Source organism: Cheilinus undulatus, linkage group 11, assembly GCF_018320785.1.
Source record: "Cheilinus undulatus linkage group 11, ASM1832078v1, whole genome shotgun sequence".
In the NCBI taxonomy this organism is placed as follows: domain Eukaryota; kingdom Metazoa; phylum Chordata; class Actinopteri; order Labriformes; family Labridae; genus Cheilinus; species Cheilinus undulatus.
The window spans coordinates 35,050,309-35,069,606 of NC_054875.1; the positions used below are offsets into that span (position 1 = coordinate 35,050,309).

The 19,298-nt window shown below is 40.0% G+C and overlaps 2 protein-coding genes across 3 annotated transcripts in view; one reads left to right on the forward strand and one right to left on the reverse strand.

The window, feature by feature from the left end:
• The window catches only part of col2a1a (collagen, type II, alpha 1a), a 32,927-nt gene extending 22,594 nt beyond the window's left edge, over positions 1 to 10,333 (forward strand). Inside the window, exons 44-54 of the mRNA XM_041798840.1 lie at positions 718 to 825; positions 961 to 1,014; positions 4,870 to 4,977; positions 5,069 to 5,122; positions 5,244 to 5,351; positions 5,452 to 5,505; positions 6,065 to 6,172; positions 6,263 to 6,551; positions 9,164 to 9,351; positions 9,435 to 9,677; positions 9,767 to 10,333. Of these exons, the coding sequence (XP_041654774.1) occupies positions 718 to 825; positions 961 to 1,014; positions 4,870 to 4,977; positions 5,069 to 5,122; positions 5,244 to 5,351; positions 5,452 to 5,505; positions 6,065 to 6,172; positions 6,263 to 6,551; positions 9,164 to 9,351; positions 9,435 to 9,677; positions 9,767 to 9,913 (1,461 nt within the window). The 3' untranslated portion in view covers positions 9,914 to 10,333. The remainder of the gene's footprint in view (positions 1 to 717; positions 826 to 960; positions 1,015 to 4,869; positions 4,978 to 5,068; positions 5,123 to 5,243; positions 5,352 to 5,451; positions 5,506 to 6,064; positions 6,173 to 6,262; positions 6,552 to 9,163; positions 9,352 to 9,434; positions 9,678 to 9,766) is intronic.
• Positions 10,334 to 12,922: 2,589 nt separating this feature from the next.
• On the reverse strand, positions 12,923 to 18,963 carry aaas (achalasia, adrenocortical insufficiency, alacrimia). 2 transcript variants are annotated; one of them, XM_041799558.1, is made up of 17 exons: positions 18,833 to 18,963; positions 18,500 to 18,628; positions 17,822 to 17,949; positions 17,391 to 17,446; positions 17,218 to 17,309; positions 17,071 to 17,117; positions 16,786 to 16,884; positions 15,888 to 16,031; positions 15,424 to 15,544; positions 15,215 to 15,339; positions 14,957 to 15,017; positions 14,779 to 14,869; positions 14,285 to 14,378; positions 14,057 to 14,124; positions 13,883 to 13,964; positions 13,687 to 13,771; positions 12,923 to 13,157 (listed from the first exon to the last, which is right to left on the reverse strand). In XM_041799558.1, the coding sequence occupies exons 2-17, from the start codon at positions 18,608 to 18,610 to the stop codon at positions 13,002 to 13,004; spliced, it is 1,560 nt and encodes a 519-aa protein (XP_041655492.1). In that variant the 5' UTR covers positions 18,611 to 18,628; positions 18,833 to 18,963; the 3' UTR covers positions 12,923 to 13,001. The 2 variants fall into 2 exon arrangements, with proteins under 2 accessions (XP_041655492.1, XP_041655491.1); XM_041799557.1 differs by having other exon boundaries at positions 17,822 to 17,952.
• Between the last annotated feature and the right edge of the window lie 335 nt (positions 18,964 to 19,298).

Below are 19,298 nucleotides of genomic sequence, written 5' to 3' on the forward strand. Positions count from 1 at the left end.
TTAAAGGTGTTCCCTGATATTCTAACAGCTGCTAAAAGTGGCCTCATCCTGATGGGCCAATTATTACCAGTAAAATCTTAATGAGGTCACAGTTATCAGCAAGGTTTTCCCATTTTTCATGAATTTTGTAGCCCATCATCACTAAGTTTTCGTCTTTACACTGTAAAACCACGTCACATCACATTACATCCGCCTTGTATACATCAGTCCACTCAGATTCCTTCATCACCACTGCTCTCTTATCCTATCGTCTCATTCACACCTTTACGTGACCCTGTGATGGTTTTCATCAAGGTCAAGGGAAGACGGATAGAGTAGGGTAATTTTGGGACTTTTTGAATGGATTCCTGTGCTGCTCACACAGCACTGCTGACAAACCTTTCCTGCCACCACCCCATCCTTCTCCTTTGTAGTCTAAGGCTTTTGGTGCACTCTTGCATAGGGGGTCTAGCACAACACTCACTTGAAAGCTGTGGCATGCTGCTCTAAATTTTACTGTATTCCCATTTTGCAATGATAGGTTGCATCTATGATGAGCATTCCTGTCTGAAGTGTAAGCTCACTCATGATCTTACTCTGACAAACTCTCCTAGTTAGGAAATCTTAGAAAGAAATATAACAAAAATGTATTATTTCTAAGTGAATAACAAAAATATATTATTATAAGGGCCAAATGAGCTACTGCTTTGTAACAATGATATTTTATTTGATCTTCAGGGAGAACCTGGTAAACAAGGAGCATCTGGTTCTGCGGGAGACCGTGGACCTCCTGGACCTGTTGGACCCCCTGGACTGACCGGACCTGCTGGAGAGCCTGGAAGAGAGGTAAAAACAACACAAAAATGACACAATTTTAAAAATATCGCTGTTGGGACATTAGAGATGCATCACATTTACTGTAGGATGCCTTTTTCTTCTCATGAGTCAACTGTAGAAATGAAAATCTTTTCTTTATCTCAGGGCACCCCTGGATCAGATGGACCCCCTGGTAGAGATGGAGCCACAGGAGTCAAGGTGAGAGACTTTAGCATCACTTAAAATCTGTTTCTTGTTTAACAAATCCATAGCTACATATTGAAGGGAATGAGACCTAGATTTCCCCCTGATGAGTGGCTGCATAACCCCTACCTCCTTCATTTTGTACTATTTTATGATCAAGTGTTAGTTTTTCTAAGTAGTTTTGTTTTAACTAGTTATTTGGGAATAAAAGGGGCAGATGGGATGTCTTCATCAACACTTCTGTGGAAAAATGTAGCTCTTTACAGGTTTAGCAGACTACAGGGAGAATCACAACAGAAAAACTACACAGTCAGTACTGAAACATGAGGGTCTGCTCCAAATTGAGACAAGAATCTGTACTTGGTTAAGCCGGCTATGCTTAAGTTCAAACTCAAAGTAGTTTAAACGTAAGTTCAAACTTAAGGTGGAGTGCATGCAGTGATGACGTTTAAGGCCTAGTCCACACATAAGCAGGTTATTGGAGATAAAGGTTTTCCTCCAACATTTACAAAAATAAGCCCATCCACACATGCTACATTTTCAAAAATATCTTCATTCACATGAAAACATAAAAAGCAACAGTTAAGAACGGCACAGAGCACGTCATGTTTAAGGGTAGCCTGTCCTTCACTGTATGGCCAAAGCAGCTCACTCAGACATCACACCATTTTCAAAGGTGTCCCACCAACCCAACACAGGCCTTGTCCAAAACCACCAACACCTGCGATGGGGTTTGTGTCTCAGTATTTTCTGAAGCAGCAGTGACTTCCTAGTCCAGTGGTCATCAACTCGATTTTCACAAAGGCCAGCTTTTTCTTGACTGAAGCTGTGGGGGCCGGTTATTGAAATAGACTGAAATAAAATCAATATTTTTGTCTGATTAACATATTTTTTGAAAACATTAATTCCTTTAAAAATAAATGGAACTTTAAACCTTTAACAGTGAGATCAGTCTCTATCACTTATACTGCAGCCAGCCACAAGGGGGCGAGTCATTTTAGCTACATACTTCTGTAGCCCTCTTAAAGACTATCACTGAGGTTGATGCTAGTATGCTGTGGCTTGATTGGCAAAAAAAAAACATGCAGGAAACAAATCTTCCATGAAGATTCTCAGAGGAGGAAATTCCACTTTCAAAAAGCCTTATGTATAAAATTGATGCAGAAAACTGCAACTTCAATCAAGATAACAATAATAAGTATGTATTTACCATGCCAAATTACAGAAGTACTAGTGTTCTTGTCTGATAAGCAGCTAGGTTCAAGGTTTTCTTTAAACTTCAAGAAAAAAAGCTAAATAATAACATGCAAATTTTTGCCCTCGTACGAGAAGCCCTGGGGGCCTGATGTGGCCTCCAATTGATGATCACTGTCCTAGTCTATTCAGGCATCTGTGATCATCAACATAGTGGGAGAGCAACTGTGTTTGTACGTGTAAACATGTCAAAAGTTCAATTTGCAACGTTAACACTATTACGTTACTATTTTGGCTGGTTTTACCTTGAAATTGAAAGTGACACATCCGACCTCATTGACATCAGACAGAGTAGATTTATTTTATTTACTTTATTAACCATGAAAAACCTTATCGAGATTAAAAATCTGTTTTTCAAGAGTGTCCTGGCCAAGACAAGCAGCAGCACAGTTAACAAAATTACAGACCAACAATCAGGAGCCATACACAACAAGTATAATATGACAACAATCATAAAACCTGCATAGATCAGGCAGAACATTTGCAAACAGATGTTTCTGCCTCCAAGTCATCTAGCATCCTCTTAAAAGTGTGGACTGATGCCAAGCAAGGTTATTATAGTTAACTAAAACTAACTAAACAACTAAAACTAAAATGCAAAGATCATTTTAGTTAATTGAAACAAAAATAAAAACTAAGCTTTACAAATAAAATAAAAACTAACTTAAACTGTATTGTGTACTTACAAAACTAACTAAAATGAAATAGAATTAGGGATAAATCTCCTGAGTTTTCCTCTTTGACACCAGCGTATTGACTGACGTGAACAGTCAAGCTCAGAGAGAGTAAAATACACTCAGCCAGCGAGAGGCACCTGGTACTTCCAGCACATCAGGCTCCTAAGTCACTAGCTCGACTCTTCTCTTCTGTTGGCCCTAAATGGTTGAATGAATTACCCAACTCCATTCGATCTGCAGAGTCCCTCTCTACTTTTAAGAGAAAGCTAAAGACCCAGCTCTTTAGAGAATACTTTGCACTTAGCTAGACTATTCTCCACTGTTGTCCCCAGTGGTAGAATGAGTCTCCCAACTACAGCTGGCTCGCCCTGTTCTGCTCTACCTCTGGGATTTTCTGCCCAGCTCTTTGTGAGTGACCCAGCACTGGGTACTTTGGTTATTAGTGTTGTGAAGACAATTTAATGGATGGTGATGATGAGAGATCTCACATTTTGGTTGTTTCATTGTTGATGTTTTATAATAATAATAAAAAAGTATACAGTATGTGCTTTGCCTTTAACACTGCATGGCAGCACCTGCGTCCAATTGGACTTGAAGCACTTTGTGGCACTTACTATTGTTGTTTTTTCTTGTCTAGATCTTTGCTTGTGTTGTTCTTGCTCCTGAATGTATGTCGCTTTGGATAAAAGTGTCTGCTAAATGACATTGTAATATTGTAAAATAGCCCGCTTTGATTGAAGACAACTTCAATTTTAGGTCTTTAGTTGTATACAAACATTAAAATAGAATAGCTACAGTGAAAAGTGAAGAGCTCCTTTGGGCCTCACCCCTGGCAGGTATCCCACATTGCCGATAAAACTAAAACCAACACTAAACTAATAAAAACTAAAACTAACACTAAAACTAATAAAAACTAAACTAAAACGAAACATTTTTGTCAAATAAAAACTTAACTAAACTAAAAAAAAAAACAGCAATAAAAACTAAACTGAATTTTAAAACAAAAGGTAAAAACTAAAACTAATGAAAAATCCCAAACTATTATAACCTCGATACCAAGTCAGTCATAGAGCTTGAGATTCTTTTGTAATTCATTCCAAGCAAAGATAGCAGCTAATTTAAAGGCCAAGTTTAGTTCTGACCATTGGAATAGAGTGGAATTGGTAGGTTCCAAAGCTTCTCAGAAGGTAGGAAAGAAGTAGACTGAGAGTAGCCTTGTAAATTAAAATACGCCAGTTTTAGTCTACGTAAAGACAAAGAAGACCATCCAACACATTTATATAACAAACAGCAATGGGTGAGGGATTTAAAGGGATTAAGATTATGAGCCATGATAATTCCATCCACTCACACAGCAGAGTGCTGGTACTTTTCACCACTTGATGTCACTGTTGTTATTTTAATCTCACTATAGATGAAAGTTTTTGCTGTTCTTATCACCTGATTGGACACAGCAGGTTAACATGTCATTTCTGCAACCATATTCTCATTATTCTGGATGTTACAGTCTACTAATTAAGATGTGCCTTACATATCTGTAGTGCAACCACACATGAGACAACTTAACTACGTAGCTACCTAATTAGTTTCAGCATGGGTTTAATGTGGACTTTACATCATAATGTAAGTAAGAGCTTACACATAGCTGATGCAATGTTTTAAGTTAAATGTGTGTTTTGGTTAACAAAAGGTTTATGACATTAATCCTATAGCTTCACTAACCAGTTCCCTTTTATTTCATCACTGCTGCAGTTTGTCAGCATCCCTCACAGGGGTGTTTTTGCTTCATGTCTGTTCAACAGAAGGAACTGAGGACGTGTTGGCCATATTAATATACAGTGAATGAATGAATCCTAGAATTTGACCAAAAAAACCCTTAGATATGATATTTGGTAGAAATTGCTCTTTTCCAGAGTCCTAATCTTGTGCTTTCCTGTAGGGAGAGCGTGGTAACACCGGTCCTGCTGGTGCCCCCGGAGCTCCTGGTGCCCCTGGTGCCCCTGGACCTGTTGGACCCCTTGGAAAGCAGGGAGACAGAGGAGAGGCTGTGAGTATTAAAGAAAAAAGACACTTATGTGCTCTTCTTAATATTTTTATGATAACACAAAGAAGTGCTTACACTATCTTTGTGTCTCCAGGGTGCTCAGGGACCTGCAGGACCCCCAGGATCTGCTGGAGCCAGAGGAATGGCTGTGAGTATCTTGATCTCTAACTGAAAGAAAATCATTAAGTTTTTTTTTTAGATTTTAATTAGATTAAAGGTTCTGCTCATGTGCGGCCTTGCATTTAATACATGTGAAACTTTTATTCCAGGGACCCCAAGGGCCCCGTGGAGACAAGGGAGAGGCTGGTGAGACTGGAGAGAGAGGACAGAAGGGTCACCGTGGTTTCACTGGTCTGCAGGGTCTTCCTGGTCCTCCTGTAAGCAACCCAAACTTGGCTCTTAGCTTCATATTGCCATGCCATCTTGCCAGATTAGTTCCCTTCATCCTCTGATCTGTGATTGTCCTGGTCCTGACAGGGTCCCGCTGGAGATGCTGGTGCTGCCGGACCTGCTGGACCTCCTGGAGCTAAGGTGAGAAAACTGAGAAAAGGAAAAAAGCAAAAGAAAAGAAAAAAAAATCATTTTACTTTTCAGTCCTGCAGCTTTAAGATACATGATGGTAATAAGGGGCACAGGTTAGTCTTCCTGTAATTCTCCAATCACCTGACGTAGATGGGGACAGGAAGGGCCACGTTCTTTAATTACCCACCGCTGTGATAAGATGGGCAGCTGAGAATTTTATAATTACCCTCTGCAAGGAAGAGAGGCAGACTGACAGGAGGGAGTGTGATTCGTGAAACCACTCCTGCTGAGATCGGAAATGGACTTTAATATCTATTCTAGATTAGCTGAGCCTGGCATGATAAGAAAAATGAAAGAAAATGTCACCATACAAATAATCTTATGCATATTAAAGCTCAGGGTCCGCAGGTGAGAGTGAGTTGTAATGGAGAAAAATGGCTTGAATATTTGAATCGTTTTTTTTGCAGATGTTATTATTTGGTGCATGATAAATGTAGCTCTAGGATAGCCTGGTAAAGGAAGAAAGTTTTCTAGTTTACACTGATATGTACTCTCACTGTTTCCATAGGGACCATCTGGACCCACTGGACCCGCTGGCAAAGATGGAGCAAATGGACAATCTGGCCCCATCGGCCCCCCTGGACCTCGTGGACGTTCTGGAGAATCTGGTCCCCCTGTACGTAGCATCTTAAACCACTTAAAGTCCATAAACATTTTTTCTCCCTGATTGAGTGAACCCTTATTATCCATTTCCTGCTTCTCACAGGGGCCCCCTGGTAATGCTGGACCTCCCGGTCCTCCTGGTCCTCCTGGCCCTGGCATCGACATGTCCGCTTTTGCCGGTCTGGGTCAGACTGAGAAGTCTCCTGATCCTCTCAGGTACATGAGGGCTGATGAGGCCTCCAGCTCCTTGAGGCAACACGACGTGGAAGTGGACTCCACTCTTAAGTCTCTGAACAGTCAGATTGAGAACCTGCGCAGCCCCGACGGCAGCCAGAAGAACCCCGCTCGCACCTGCAGAGACCTGAAACTGTGCCACCCTGAGTGGAAGAGCGGTACGTAGAACAGTGAAGATGAGAGAAACTGTCTGCAGATGTGCCAGTCTCAACCCCTAAAAAATAGCTTTAGCTGAAAGTAATCATGGAAACTGTAGAGTTTGATTTCCGATTTTTCTTTCCTACACATCCTAAAAATGATTACGCTCATGCTTGTGCAGATCAACCTTAATGCATACTAAAAGCAGTTTTATATCCGATGGCTCAGACTGCATATGAAGTGATCTGGGGTGCCTACATCCAGGATGGACTGGTTGTATAAATACAGTTCATACTGACACACATTAAAGACCTGCCCTGTCAACTCAGCTGATCTGTGGCATTTCCCTAGTAGACAAAAAGCATGGCTGATGGACTGATGAGGCAGACTGATGGGAATAGCAGATTTTTTAGAGATCTGGATTATTTGTCTCAGCTCAGTAATAAGACTGGTCTTTTAGCTCCCAGAAACCTCTTCATTTTGTACTATTTTGCATTTTTATATCTTCTATACCAGTGCCAATTTCGTGCACTAAAAATATGACCAAAAATATTCATTGACTACCTTTTTTCCATGGGCAAGACAAAACATAAGACTAGCCAGAAATACATTGTCGGTGATTAAAAAAATTATTTTTTGGCAAGTTGACTAAAATGAGAGTAAAATGTTGGTGCTGGACAGTTGGACACTGAGATTTCATATTTCTCCACTGTGCATATAAAGTATATCATTATTTTAAATCAGTTAAAGTTTTATAGTATTTTGGATTTACTAAGATCTTTCTGAGTAAAAGTAAAGAATTAAATAACAGGACTTCTTTGACTAAAACTGGGCTAAAAGGTTTTAGTTTTGTTGACTTAAACTTGACCAAAACTATAAAGGTTAAAAATGACAAAATGGGACTAAAAATAAAAAAAGATTTTAATGTAAAGACCAAGACTAAATTTGAAATACTCTGAAAAAATTGACACTGAATAAAAGTAAGCATGGAAAAAGAAAACACTTCTCATTTTAAATATTTTTTATTAAATATGACATTTTAAGATTTATCTAAATGGTCAGCAAATGAAATATAAGAAATCATTGGCTTTTTAGACTAAAAACTCCTGGGATAATATTTTTATGAATATCTGTAACTTGCTAATAAAAAGATCAGATAGCAACAAATATGTATCTAGAAGTCCAAAACATCAAATTATAACTTTTTTTTAATCAAAAAAGCAAACTTCCTTGAGTTTTGTCCCAGTTCAAAGTGAAAAAAACCACAAAATATCTACTGGCGCTTTTCAAAATTTCTAATAATTTCATTCATTCTCAGATCAAGAACATATATAATAGGAACTTAAAATCAGTTAGACTGAAACTTTAAGTTGTCCTGGTTAAAATGATATATGACACTTGATGCTGACTGCTAGGAGAGGTTTAAAAAACAACAACATGAAAGCAGATGAGTCAGGCGCACCAAAAACTGGTCTAGGTTTAAGGCGAAGCTGGCTCCAGTCATTCACTAAAAGAACCAGCTTGACAAATGACACATCAAAACTCCCTCATTACCATTCATCTTGAATTTTCATTTCAGTCTCACCAGTACTCCACAAGGTTTATTTGCATTAGCGTATCACCAAGCCCTTTATAAGTATGTGTATGACAACATGAGGGAGAAAAACTGCCCCCATTCATTTTTACTTCACTGCACATGTCATGCTGGGATACCAGGCCACAGTAAGAGAAATGTATGGGCTATTGTTTGCAGAAGAGAAAGGCCTGTGAGTTCTGATATCAGATTGTTGCTGAAGATTTGGTGTTAGTGCATAACATGGATAAAGAGACTAAAATCAAGCCACTAGGTATCTGAATGCCTAAAACGCATAGTCAATATATCACAAAAACAGAGCAAAAGAATAAAAAGGCTTTTTGGTGAGTGGATCCAGCAGTGTTCTGCCAGATTTTCAATCTATATTCTTTTATACTTACTGGGATTCCTTTGACCTCCTACGACCCAGCGTCCTCATATGAGGACATTACATTTTTGGGTTCCCTGCACCAATACTCCTTATTAAGACTTGTTAGCCTCATTCTTGGACACTTTCTCTGCCATCTCGTGGTCACAAAAGCACATTAAAATTATCAGTGTACACGCAAGTTGCCTGCCATTCTAACCAAAATGCACTCAACAAAAAAAACTGGTCAAGGTACAAAAGCTCTTCAGATTATATGACTGAAACTTGTACCTTAATTCTTGCTAACATTTGTAGTTTAATTTGGCCTGCAAACACTGTAAAATGCATAAATACATGAATGAAGACATTTTTCCAGGATATTTTCAGAATTGTTTTTCACCACTTTGATAGAATGGACCATATTTTGTCACACCGTTGTGCTTTTACTGTATTATAAGGTAAAATAAACTCACTGTCCACATATGAAGACATGATGGGAAAAAAAACTACTTGTTGAAATACAAAGTTTGGTTTTTATACTTATCAGTTCCGACAAATCCCAAATAACTCTGAGATATCATAAATGCATGCTACATAAAAGCTCAGGCCTTAAAAATGACTTTCTTTATATCACTTATCCAAATAGACATGCAAAGTTAGATTTTTTTCTCTTTTCTTCATAATTGCCACAGGTGACTACTGGGTGGATCCTAACATTGGCAGCACAGCTGATGCAATCAAGGTCTTCTGTAACATGGAGACTGGAGAGACCTGCGTCTACCCAAGCATCGCCAAGGTACCTCAGAAGAACTGGTGGACCAGCAAGAGCAAGGACCGCAAACATGTCTGGTTTGGAGAGACCATGAATGGAGGATTCCACGTGAGTGCTCTTCTTACAACACAAAGACGATTAACAGTAAATCAGACATTAAAGCTAATAAGTCCTGTTTTCTGATTGTACAGTTCAGCTATGCTGAGGATGGCCCTGCTGCCAACGCTGCCAGCGTCCAGCTGACCTTCCTGAGGCTTCTGTCCACTGAAGCTTCCCAGAACATCACTTACCACTGCAAGAACAGCGTTGCCTACATGGACCAGGCCACAGGCAACCTGAAGAAGGCTGTGCTGCTGCAGGGCTCCAACGACGTGGAGATCCGCGCAGAGGGCAACAGCCGCTTCACATACAGCGTGTCTGAGGATGGCTGCAAGGTGAGCTGAAGAAAGAAAATGTCACCTCTGCATTATTCCTTAGCTTTATAGGACTGCTGCTTAAACATTTCTCTGATCTCTTTGTACAGAAACACACAGGCCGGTGGGGCAAGACTGTCTTCCAGTACAAAACACAGAAAACCTCCCGTCTGCCAATCGTGGACATTGCTCCTATGGACATCGGAGGAGCAGATCAGGAGTTCGGAGTGGATGTAGGCGCAGTCTGCTTCTTGTAAAGTGGAATATCACAATGGCCCCCCAAAAGAACACAGGAAATAAATAAACTCAACCATGAAACACTACACACATACACACACTTCCACAATAAAGACAACTGGAAATTAGAAAAGAAAATTGATACTTTTTCTCTCACAACGAAGTGCTCTCCAAGTCGTATTCCCTGGATGTTAGCACTGAAGGGCACCGGCAATATCTGTACACCACACCAGCATTCTCTGTCAACCCGCTTCCTGAGATCCAGTCATGTTTCCCATGGCCCGACGTTGACGGGAATGAGTCCGAGCCAGGAGGAAGAGGGACCGAGCGAACAAGTTATGGAGAACAGAAACATGACTTGATGTCACTTATTTATTGTCTAACCTAAATGGGCAGAGTTGAGGTAGGACTGGACGGGTTCACTTTGTAAGTAAGACAAGCCCCCCCCCCCTTTTTTTTTCCACTACAGAAGAGCCGCACAGCCTCTGTCCCAGTCCTACTCCACCTCCCTCCCTCCCTGTTTCCCTCCTGACACACATTTGGAATCAGTGTAGACAAATATGAATATTCTCAGTAAATAAAACCAGATCCGGGTGCTCCAGGCCTGTCCATCACCAGCCGGAGCAAAACCTTTACTGTGTATTATAAACCCTTGGTTCTATTGTTGTAAAAGTCTGTGTTTATAAGCAACCAGATGGTTTTATATATATTTCCACATTATGTGTGTACATGTGTCTATATGCACACCAACACTTTTGGAAAGTGAGGTTACATTTGGGATGTGTGTTTCGATGTCCTGTACCCCTTGACTGCCCATCAGAGAAAGGCCCAGCTCTTATCCAAAAAATTAGCTTTGACAAATTTGAAGGAAATTAGTTTTGCTTTTTGTTATTGTAGTCATCCAGATTGTGTAAAGCTACCTCACGCTGACAAACTAAAGTGAAAATGTTGAGTTCACATCTGAGCTGACCAGAATATTTGCTTTTTAGGTGGATCTGGGGCTGTCTGTGCTTTGGGTTTCTCTCTCTTCAGAAGGTGCTATGAGTTCTGTCATTCAAACTCCCCCTCCATCCCAACCCTAATTCCCACTAGCCTCACACCACACACTCACACTCCACCCTGCAGGAGGGGTGCAGGTGGGTTAAGACAGGGAGACAGGGGCTACACAGAGGCCTCCTCTGGAGTCCAGAACCCCCAAAGCTGAACGTGGGACTCCAAGGGCGGACACTCAAAAACAACCAGGGTGGGATGTCTGTGTGTGTGTGAGGGCGTGTACATTTTTTGAACTAATTTTATTATGATCATTTTTGTTTTTATTTTGTTACACTTCTAATTGATGTAAATTGGAAATAAAAGGAAAACCGAATGGAGAATGAAGTTGATTTTTAATTGAGTTTTGAATAAAAACAGAAATGGCGTGAGGACGTATTTCTTTTTTCAACAGAATCATTTCAGTGTTTGTTTTTGGTTTTATTTGTATTTCATGAAGTCAGTTATTCTAGACTGTGAGTGCAAAGTCTGTGTGTATGAGTGTATGAAAGCTAAAGACTGTGACGCAAGTGTGTGTATTTTAATATGAGGACCAAAAGTACTGTATTCATTCTGCGGTTTTCAGGGTGGGGTGGGGGCAGAGTGGGCTCCTGTTTGTCTGAACTTTTAGGCTTAAATAAAGAACATTTTGTCGACTTGAATCCAGTATTTTATAGAGCAAAAGTGCCGGGAAGCTTTGGATGTTGATAAGCCTCCTCTCTGGTCTTTTCTTGGTAATAAATACTTGCTTTTCATAAAGACACTTGTCAATTATGAACTAAAAACAAAACCAGTGAAAGAACTTTTTAATAACAGGAAACTCATTCTGAGCTGATAAAAGCAATAAAATCCATTTATAAAGCCATTTTAAAAAGTTTTGGAGTGGGGCTAAACAGCTCTAATAGACTGCCTTAAACTGATGTTGAATGAACTGTCGGTAGTTCGGACTGCAATGTCTGAAAGTAGTTTTTTTTTTTCTTCGAAAAATTAAGAGAAGCTGAATTTAAAATATCTTTGTCTGCCATATTATGATGCTTATGGCATCTACAGCTGCATATAGAAATTTGAATATCTTTTTGGTTATAGCCTTAATGATTAAGGCTTACAGCTCAGAGACATAAAAATTCCACTATCCCAAAATATTAGAATATAGTGGAAAAGTCCAATTTGCAAAGGTTTCCTAAACCTTCATTCTCTCACTCCGGTGCAGTACAACCACAATCATGGGAAAGACTGCTGACCTGACAAATGTCCAGCAGACAATCATAGACACCCCTCACAAGGAGGGTGAGCCACAGGTCAGTGCTGAAAGAGCATGCTGTGCTCAGAGGCTGCATCAAAACATTTACATAAAAAAGTTGACTGGAAGGGAAAGGCGTGGTAAGAAAAGGTGCACAAGCAACAGGAATGAGCTCAACCTTCAGAGGATCAGCAAACAAAGCGGATTCAAGAACTCACAAAGAGCCACCTGAGGATGGAATCACTGGATCAAGAGCCCCCACACACAGACGTGTCCAGGAAATGGACTGAGTGTGTTCCTAGTGCCGATGGACTGGTATTTAGTGATAGTGGATTTTTGTGAGCCCAAGCCATAACTATCAACATGAATACAAAAAGGTCTTGAAATATTTCACTTTGTAATGATGAATCAAAAAAGTATGGACGTTTCACTTCTTAAATTAAATCACAGGAAAAACACTTTTTATGATGTTCTATGTCTTTTTAGATAACCCTGCATGTACAGATACGTGAAGCTCTTTTACCTCAAACAAAATGAATGCTCTCAGAAAATTTCATTGACAGTAAAGTGTGACACATTATGCTGTAGTCAGTTAATTTCATATGTGCAGGGAAATGCTTTATTGATAGAGCACTTGATTGAGAAGATCAGCGTGTTTTATGCCCATCTTTAATGAACCCTCTGCCCCCCAGCGAACAAGCCGGCTACCACCTTAACTGTTTTCCTGCTGGAAACTCTGCAGTAAAAATAAGTATCAGTATTCTATGAACTTCTACACATTTATTGATTTATTAATTGGAGAGATAATAAAATGACTTTTGTGAACATGATATTGTCAGTCAAGATGTAAGCTCTGTAAAAAGCGACTGATTGGTGAAGTCCGCAGGTCGGGCTTGAGGTCGTGGCAGAGAAGGACTTCCACTGAGACCGAACTGAGGGATGCCCGCACTCAGGAAGTAGAAAGGCACGTGGGTGATTCTTCCGCTGGACCAACACTGAGAACAGAGAGGAAAGTTGCTGTCAGTTTCAAGGAGCACAAAGGCTGAGGCAACACTGAAAACTCATGTGCAAGACCATTCTACAGGACCACCAAGACACAACCCTGACTTTCTAAGACACATTTATACATTAAGTACACATTTAAACCTGTTAATAATCCTACCATCCAAAGTATAGTGGAAATAAAAACAATCATTTATTATCATACAACATTTCTAATAATTTAAGGCAGTTTAGAACAAATAATCCAGTACTAATTCTACATATTTCAGTGCATCTTGGACCAGTCTAAGCTATAGAAAACGGATGAATGTGTTGAAAAACTATGCTTAAAACCTCCCCAATATGAAATAACAAGCTCTCTAGCTACTGTAGCAAGCAGGCAAAAACAAAATTAACAGCCTTGTGAACTCAATCCACTGTCAAAACAATTCTAGTTTTTAATACACTGCATAAAAAAACAGTTATTTTTAATATCGTCTTTAGCAGAGATATGGAAACATGACACGGTAGGGCAGAACTAACCACAGTGAGCAAAGCTCCATGCTTAAAATTTGGATGGAACTGCATCAGTCTTGGCTCTGCGCCAGGCTCCCCTTGGACAAAACCACTAAAAGTAGAAACACCAGACACAATTAGTACAAAGAGTAGTATTATCCATGATGACAGAAAAATGTTGGGCTCTATAAATATAAATTCAAAAATGCAGACAAGTGCTAACCATGGCAAAAGCTCAAAAATGGGGTTGGTTCTTGTTTTGAAGACAGCTATGACTGCTGGCCGGGCTGCTGCCTGAGAATCACCTGAGAGAAAACAAACACTTAGATAAGTTGTTGAGAAATACGGTGAAACACTGACAGGTTTCATGGTGTCAAAGAAAAGAAGTGAGACAAACCTTTGAGAAGCACAGCAAGCCTCTCCCCTGTTGGGTCCCAAGCTAAAGACTGGATCTCTCCACCAATGCTGACAAAAAATTCAAGCAGAGGTCAGTTACACTGACTGTACCAACTGTGAGCTAAATTGATGATTAGTGCTCATTAAGAACAGGAATGCAGCACTTCAAAGCCCTGCTTTTTTAATGCAGGAAGGCTAAAAGACAAACAAAAGAGTTTGGAGCTCTTACATGATGTCTCCATCTGGTGTGTTAAAGGTCGTCTCTGATAGGTCAGCCACCACTGCTGCTGCCTGTGGCCCCTTTGACGTGCATGTAGGAACTCCTGCAGAATAACAAGCACAGCATACAGATTAGCTCATTCATAAATACTAATTCGCCTGTTAGCAAGTCTAGGAGTGTGCTCAGCTCCTCAGGCTTTCATTGTAAGACACAACAATAAATTGTTCTAATTTAATGTGGTTTCAGTGTATTACGGACTTTTTTATTTTGCACAAGCAATAAAAAAAAATCACGAATAGCAGTAATCTGGTAACGTCTGTTTACTTAAATGCCATTGGCAGCTACAGATGAAATATCAGTAACTTGAAGCGTCATCTCTTACTCCTCGGACTGCCTCAAGCAGCAAGGGAGCACTTGAAATAGATCATGCTATAAGTCCATATGAATAAGGCTGTGTGTAAAATAAAACAACTGATTAATGTGTATAAAGAAAAACAAAAAACCTGGGGCATCAGTGAAAGTCAGAGCATAGATGACCATCTCTCCTTGTACTGTGAAGAGAAGTCGACTCCCATCTGGACTCCAACAGCCAGACTGATCAAATAAATGTAAAATATCAAATACATGATTCACAAAAAAAGTTAAATTGAACATGTACTCTCAAATATGGTTGGTTCTCACCTGGCAGCGTCCTTTCAAACATGGCCAGCGCTCACATGTCCACATCCTGGTCTCCCAAACCCTGAAGAGAGAAGCTTTGCTTTTTCATCTGTTCAAACTTCACTTTTGTTTCTACTTATTTCAAAGCACTTACCAACCTCCAAGTTATAAACATTCAAATGCTCATTAATATTCACGAGAGGTGATACGGCTTCTTTCACAGAAGTCCACAGGGAACAGAATGAGATCAGTAAAATCTTGTGAAACTTTCTTTCTAACCTGAAAAGTGAAGATGGTGTCGAGGCCAGGACGTGGCTCCCATCAGGGGACCAGGACAGGAAGGTGACTCCGCCTCCTCCGACACGCTGAAGAGAGACACAGGTTTCTGAAGCTACATCCCAAACCTGAAACACAGGTGGATACCAGAGTGAGATTAGAGACATAAGCGAGAAAGGACTTGTAGAAACGTTGCAAATCATTTCTTGTACCATCATTGAGGTGTCCACAGGTGAGGCAGACACAAGGAGAGAGCCGCTTGGAGACCAAGCGATGGAGGTGACGGGAGAGTGGCCTGGGTGTGACAGGACTTGAGCACAGCCAGAGGAAGGTCTGAATGTGCAGAGAGCATGAAAAGAATTACAAAATAGAGTAGAAATAACCAGAAACTGATGGCAATCATTAGGCTTACATGTTCTTAGAATATAAATATAAATCTAACAATATTTCCTAGAAGGTTCATCTGTTAATCTTATCTAGGCCCAGGTAAGTGTCAGTTATTAATGTACATCAACCTATTACAAAGAAAGAAATTAATCAAAGTTAATTTAAGTTTTAGATAATGATGAGACTAATAATAATGAGACTTTCCAATTTTGAGTCCATAAGCTCTGTAGGCACTGGTTACCAGTAGTGACTAATTTTGCTCAAGAGCAAAATACCAAAGTTTACATACCGGGTCGACAGCGAGCAGGGGTCCACATGCCAGACCAACAAACAGTTTTGACAAGCAACAGCAAGAGCAGATGCACACAGTGGCTTCCACTGCACTGCTGCAACGCTCCTCTGCAGACGGTGCTTTAGTGTGGGAGTTGTTGCACTAAAGAAAGAAGCACAGGAATGGAGTTACACACTGCTCAACATGAAAAATGTTTATTTCTCCCTCAATCCTGGACTACCCTCTTTACTTGTTCTGCACTTCCCTCTTCTATCGTTCTGCATCTTTCCGTCTGTCTGTATCTCTGTCTTAATTTTTCTTGCATCTCCCGTTATACCTTTACAACCCAAACACACTTCAACATCAATCTGGTTCTGCTTGAGATTTCTGCTCATTGAAGTTTTCCCTTGCCACTGCAACGTTGCTAAATGTTGCTTTGTGCTAAGGGAATGGTGACTTTGTGTTTCTTTATAAATAACAGAGAGTACAGTCTAGTCTAGACTTGGCCTCTTTGTCAAGTATATTGAGATAGCTTTAACTAAGAATTGGTGCCACACAAATAAAAAATGACCGATTAAAAGCTCTTGCAAAGTAACTGTTAAATACTATACAGTGCCAATAAATAGTTTTCACCAGGTTGGATGTTTAACCCTTTGACTGTTTGTTGTAATTTATGCAATGACTTATTTTACTTTACATTTTCTAGCTGACATTAATTTATAGAAATCTGTTTTCATTTTTGAAGTTTTAAGAGGCTTTTTGTAATGTTCTTATGAAAAAGCAAAACTTTACCTACCATGATTGATTTCTTAGATCAATAAAGGTTTAAACATCCAAGAGGGTGAATACTTTTTATAGACATAGTAACTTTATCTGTGTTGTGAGTCATTGCCTTCTACAGAGATAACCAGCATACCTTTTGGGGTTGTAGATTTTGATGGAGTCGTCCAGCAGAGCCAAAGCAAACTTATCTGTGTGAGGATGCCAGGCAAAGGCTCGCACAACACAATCAGACCTGATTAAAACAAGATGGATTCAAAAAGAGAGATTATTATTATTATGTTTATAAAGGTCACAAGGATCAACATCCAACAGTGATAATTGCACACCAAGATAGTCCATTAAAGAAATGATAGCAAAAAAAAATCAATTATTGTCCCTTGGCAAACAATTATAACCAGATTAAATAGTTGGTACTTACCAGTTCAGTACTTGAGAAAACTCAGCAATCATGTCTTCACTGCTCAACTATGAAAAAAGACAAAATAGATAATACATACCAACAGAACAAGAAATTGCCAACCTTACAATTAGATGATTATCTCTTAAACCAGAGAGCACAACTCACTGTGAGATGAGGAAACAAGGAACCATGAAAGGAGGAAACTCTCTGGAGCAAAGCCAGGGTACATCCAGAGGTCACTGACAGCCATTTAGGCACTACAAGAAAACAAGAGTGTGAGTGAATCCTTACATGCCAAACTGAATTAAAAGGATCCACTTTAAAGCAGGCATACACACCTTCTGTGTTTGAGTTAGTAATTTCAGTGAGGAGCCCTGTAAAGCCACCATCCCGCCTGAAAAAGGCAGAGATAAATGAGACATTTTATGAAACCTGGTACAAACAGTGCTGTAAACTGTTGAAGGATGAAATGAGATTGCAGATCATCATCATTTGAAAGATTACAGCATGCAGGTGATGCTGACAGACTACGCTCCTTTCAATAATTCAAAAACAAGTGTTCAAAATTCAAAACAAATGTTGAAGTAATTCTGCACGTTCCTCTTAAACATCTTCTAAATGTTCCACTTCATATTTAACAAACAATTACTTTGTGCCACACTGCCCTACTTTAAGCTAGTTGTACTAGACCTGCCCTTGCAGCAATGGTACAACAGTGTGCCACAGTATGCTTTTATTCCAACACCTAATCTCTGTGGGGGTGACTTGCCATGCTGCTGCACTCCTCATCCACAGAGTTTCAGAGTGGTCCAGGAAGGCCGCCTTGCTGCTGCTTTCTGTACGACTGTGCAGCTTCAGAGACTCTCTGGGGAAGTACAGACTGAGAGGACTGGAGTCCTGCTTTTAAAAAAACACCAAAAGATATTTAGTCAGAACAGATTTAGGGTTACCCACAGCTACTTGAATTGTTTATCTCAGGGGATCAGGGGATTTGTGGCTGTAGCAACAACAGGTGTTGAAAACTTAAGATCCCTCACGAATGGCTCTTTGTTTAATTTTTCATGAAAACAACACCTGATAGGTGTGTACCTGTGCTTTCACTTGAGTAAATTAGTCGTGCACTTTTTTCCCACCTCTGGTAGTAATATAGTGTGTTTCTTTGGACACCATGCATTTTAATACACTAAACATGTCGTAATATAAGAAATCCCTTTTAAGTTGTCAACATTTGTTGTAACTACGAAAAGCGCAGTCGCATTCGGCTAAAAGTCGCTAATTAACATGGTCACCAACTGAACCAAAACACAGGTCGGACTGTGATGTTGGACCCTCGCCCGTCTTCACTAAGTATTGGTCAACAACCAAGCTAACTTTACAGTGGGTCACTGCATTGTGATTGAGCCCCATGTTCCTGGCTTTAAAACGGTAGAGTAGATTTGAAAATGACCTGTTTGAGCCGGTCCTCGGTGGTGGTTTCTGACAGTAGCTCATTGTTGGACTCGCACAGGGTGGTCTCTCCAGGGGGCAAAGGAGGGGGAAACAACGCCAGAGAGCACATTTTCAACACGTAGAAGCCCTGTGAAGGTTTCAATGAGGTAAGTCTACACAGTGAGAAAGATGCCATGCTAACATTTTAGCCGCTGAATAAACGTTGAACTTCATAACACTTCACTAACTAGCTAATGCTTAGTTAGCTAGCCGGCTCTTGCTAACTACATTTATTTCCGCCAATTTTAGCGACAAAAACATTGATATTCGTTTCAAAAATTGAATAAATCACCTTTTAGTGTCCTTTATGTCCTGTGGTTAGAAAGACAGCCTTTTGTTTCCGCACATTGTTGCTGTGACACTTTTGGCTTCCTTACTTCAAGTCAATCCCGCCGTGTGTGGACTACGGCAAGCAGAAAGGCCAAAACAGTGCGGAGCGCAGCTAAAAAGCTGAATGTGCTGCCCTCCGATGGACAAAAGTAAGATTGCATACACGCTGAGGCAAATAGCAAATGTTTGAAAGAAGTTGAGGTACCACATATATGAATCATTTATTTAACTTATGTAAATCGGAATGTTTTGTTCCCATTCCCACATTTTTTTTAAATTATGTTATCAGTTACTCTGGTATCAAGCATCTGAGTCGTTGTAACCAGTAAGATGGAATGTGTTATTTCCCTCTTTAAAACGGAGGAAAAGGCGCATGATGAGATGCAATCCACTTTCCTTGATCCAGCAGGAATTCAGTGTCTTGCTCA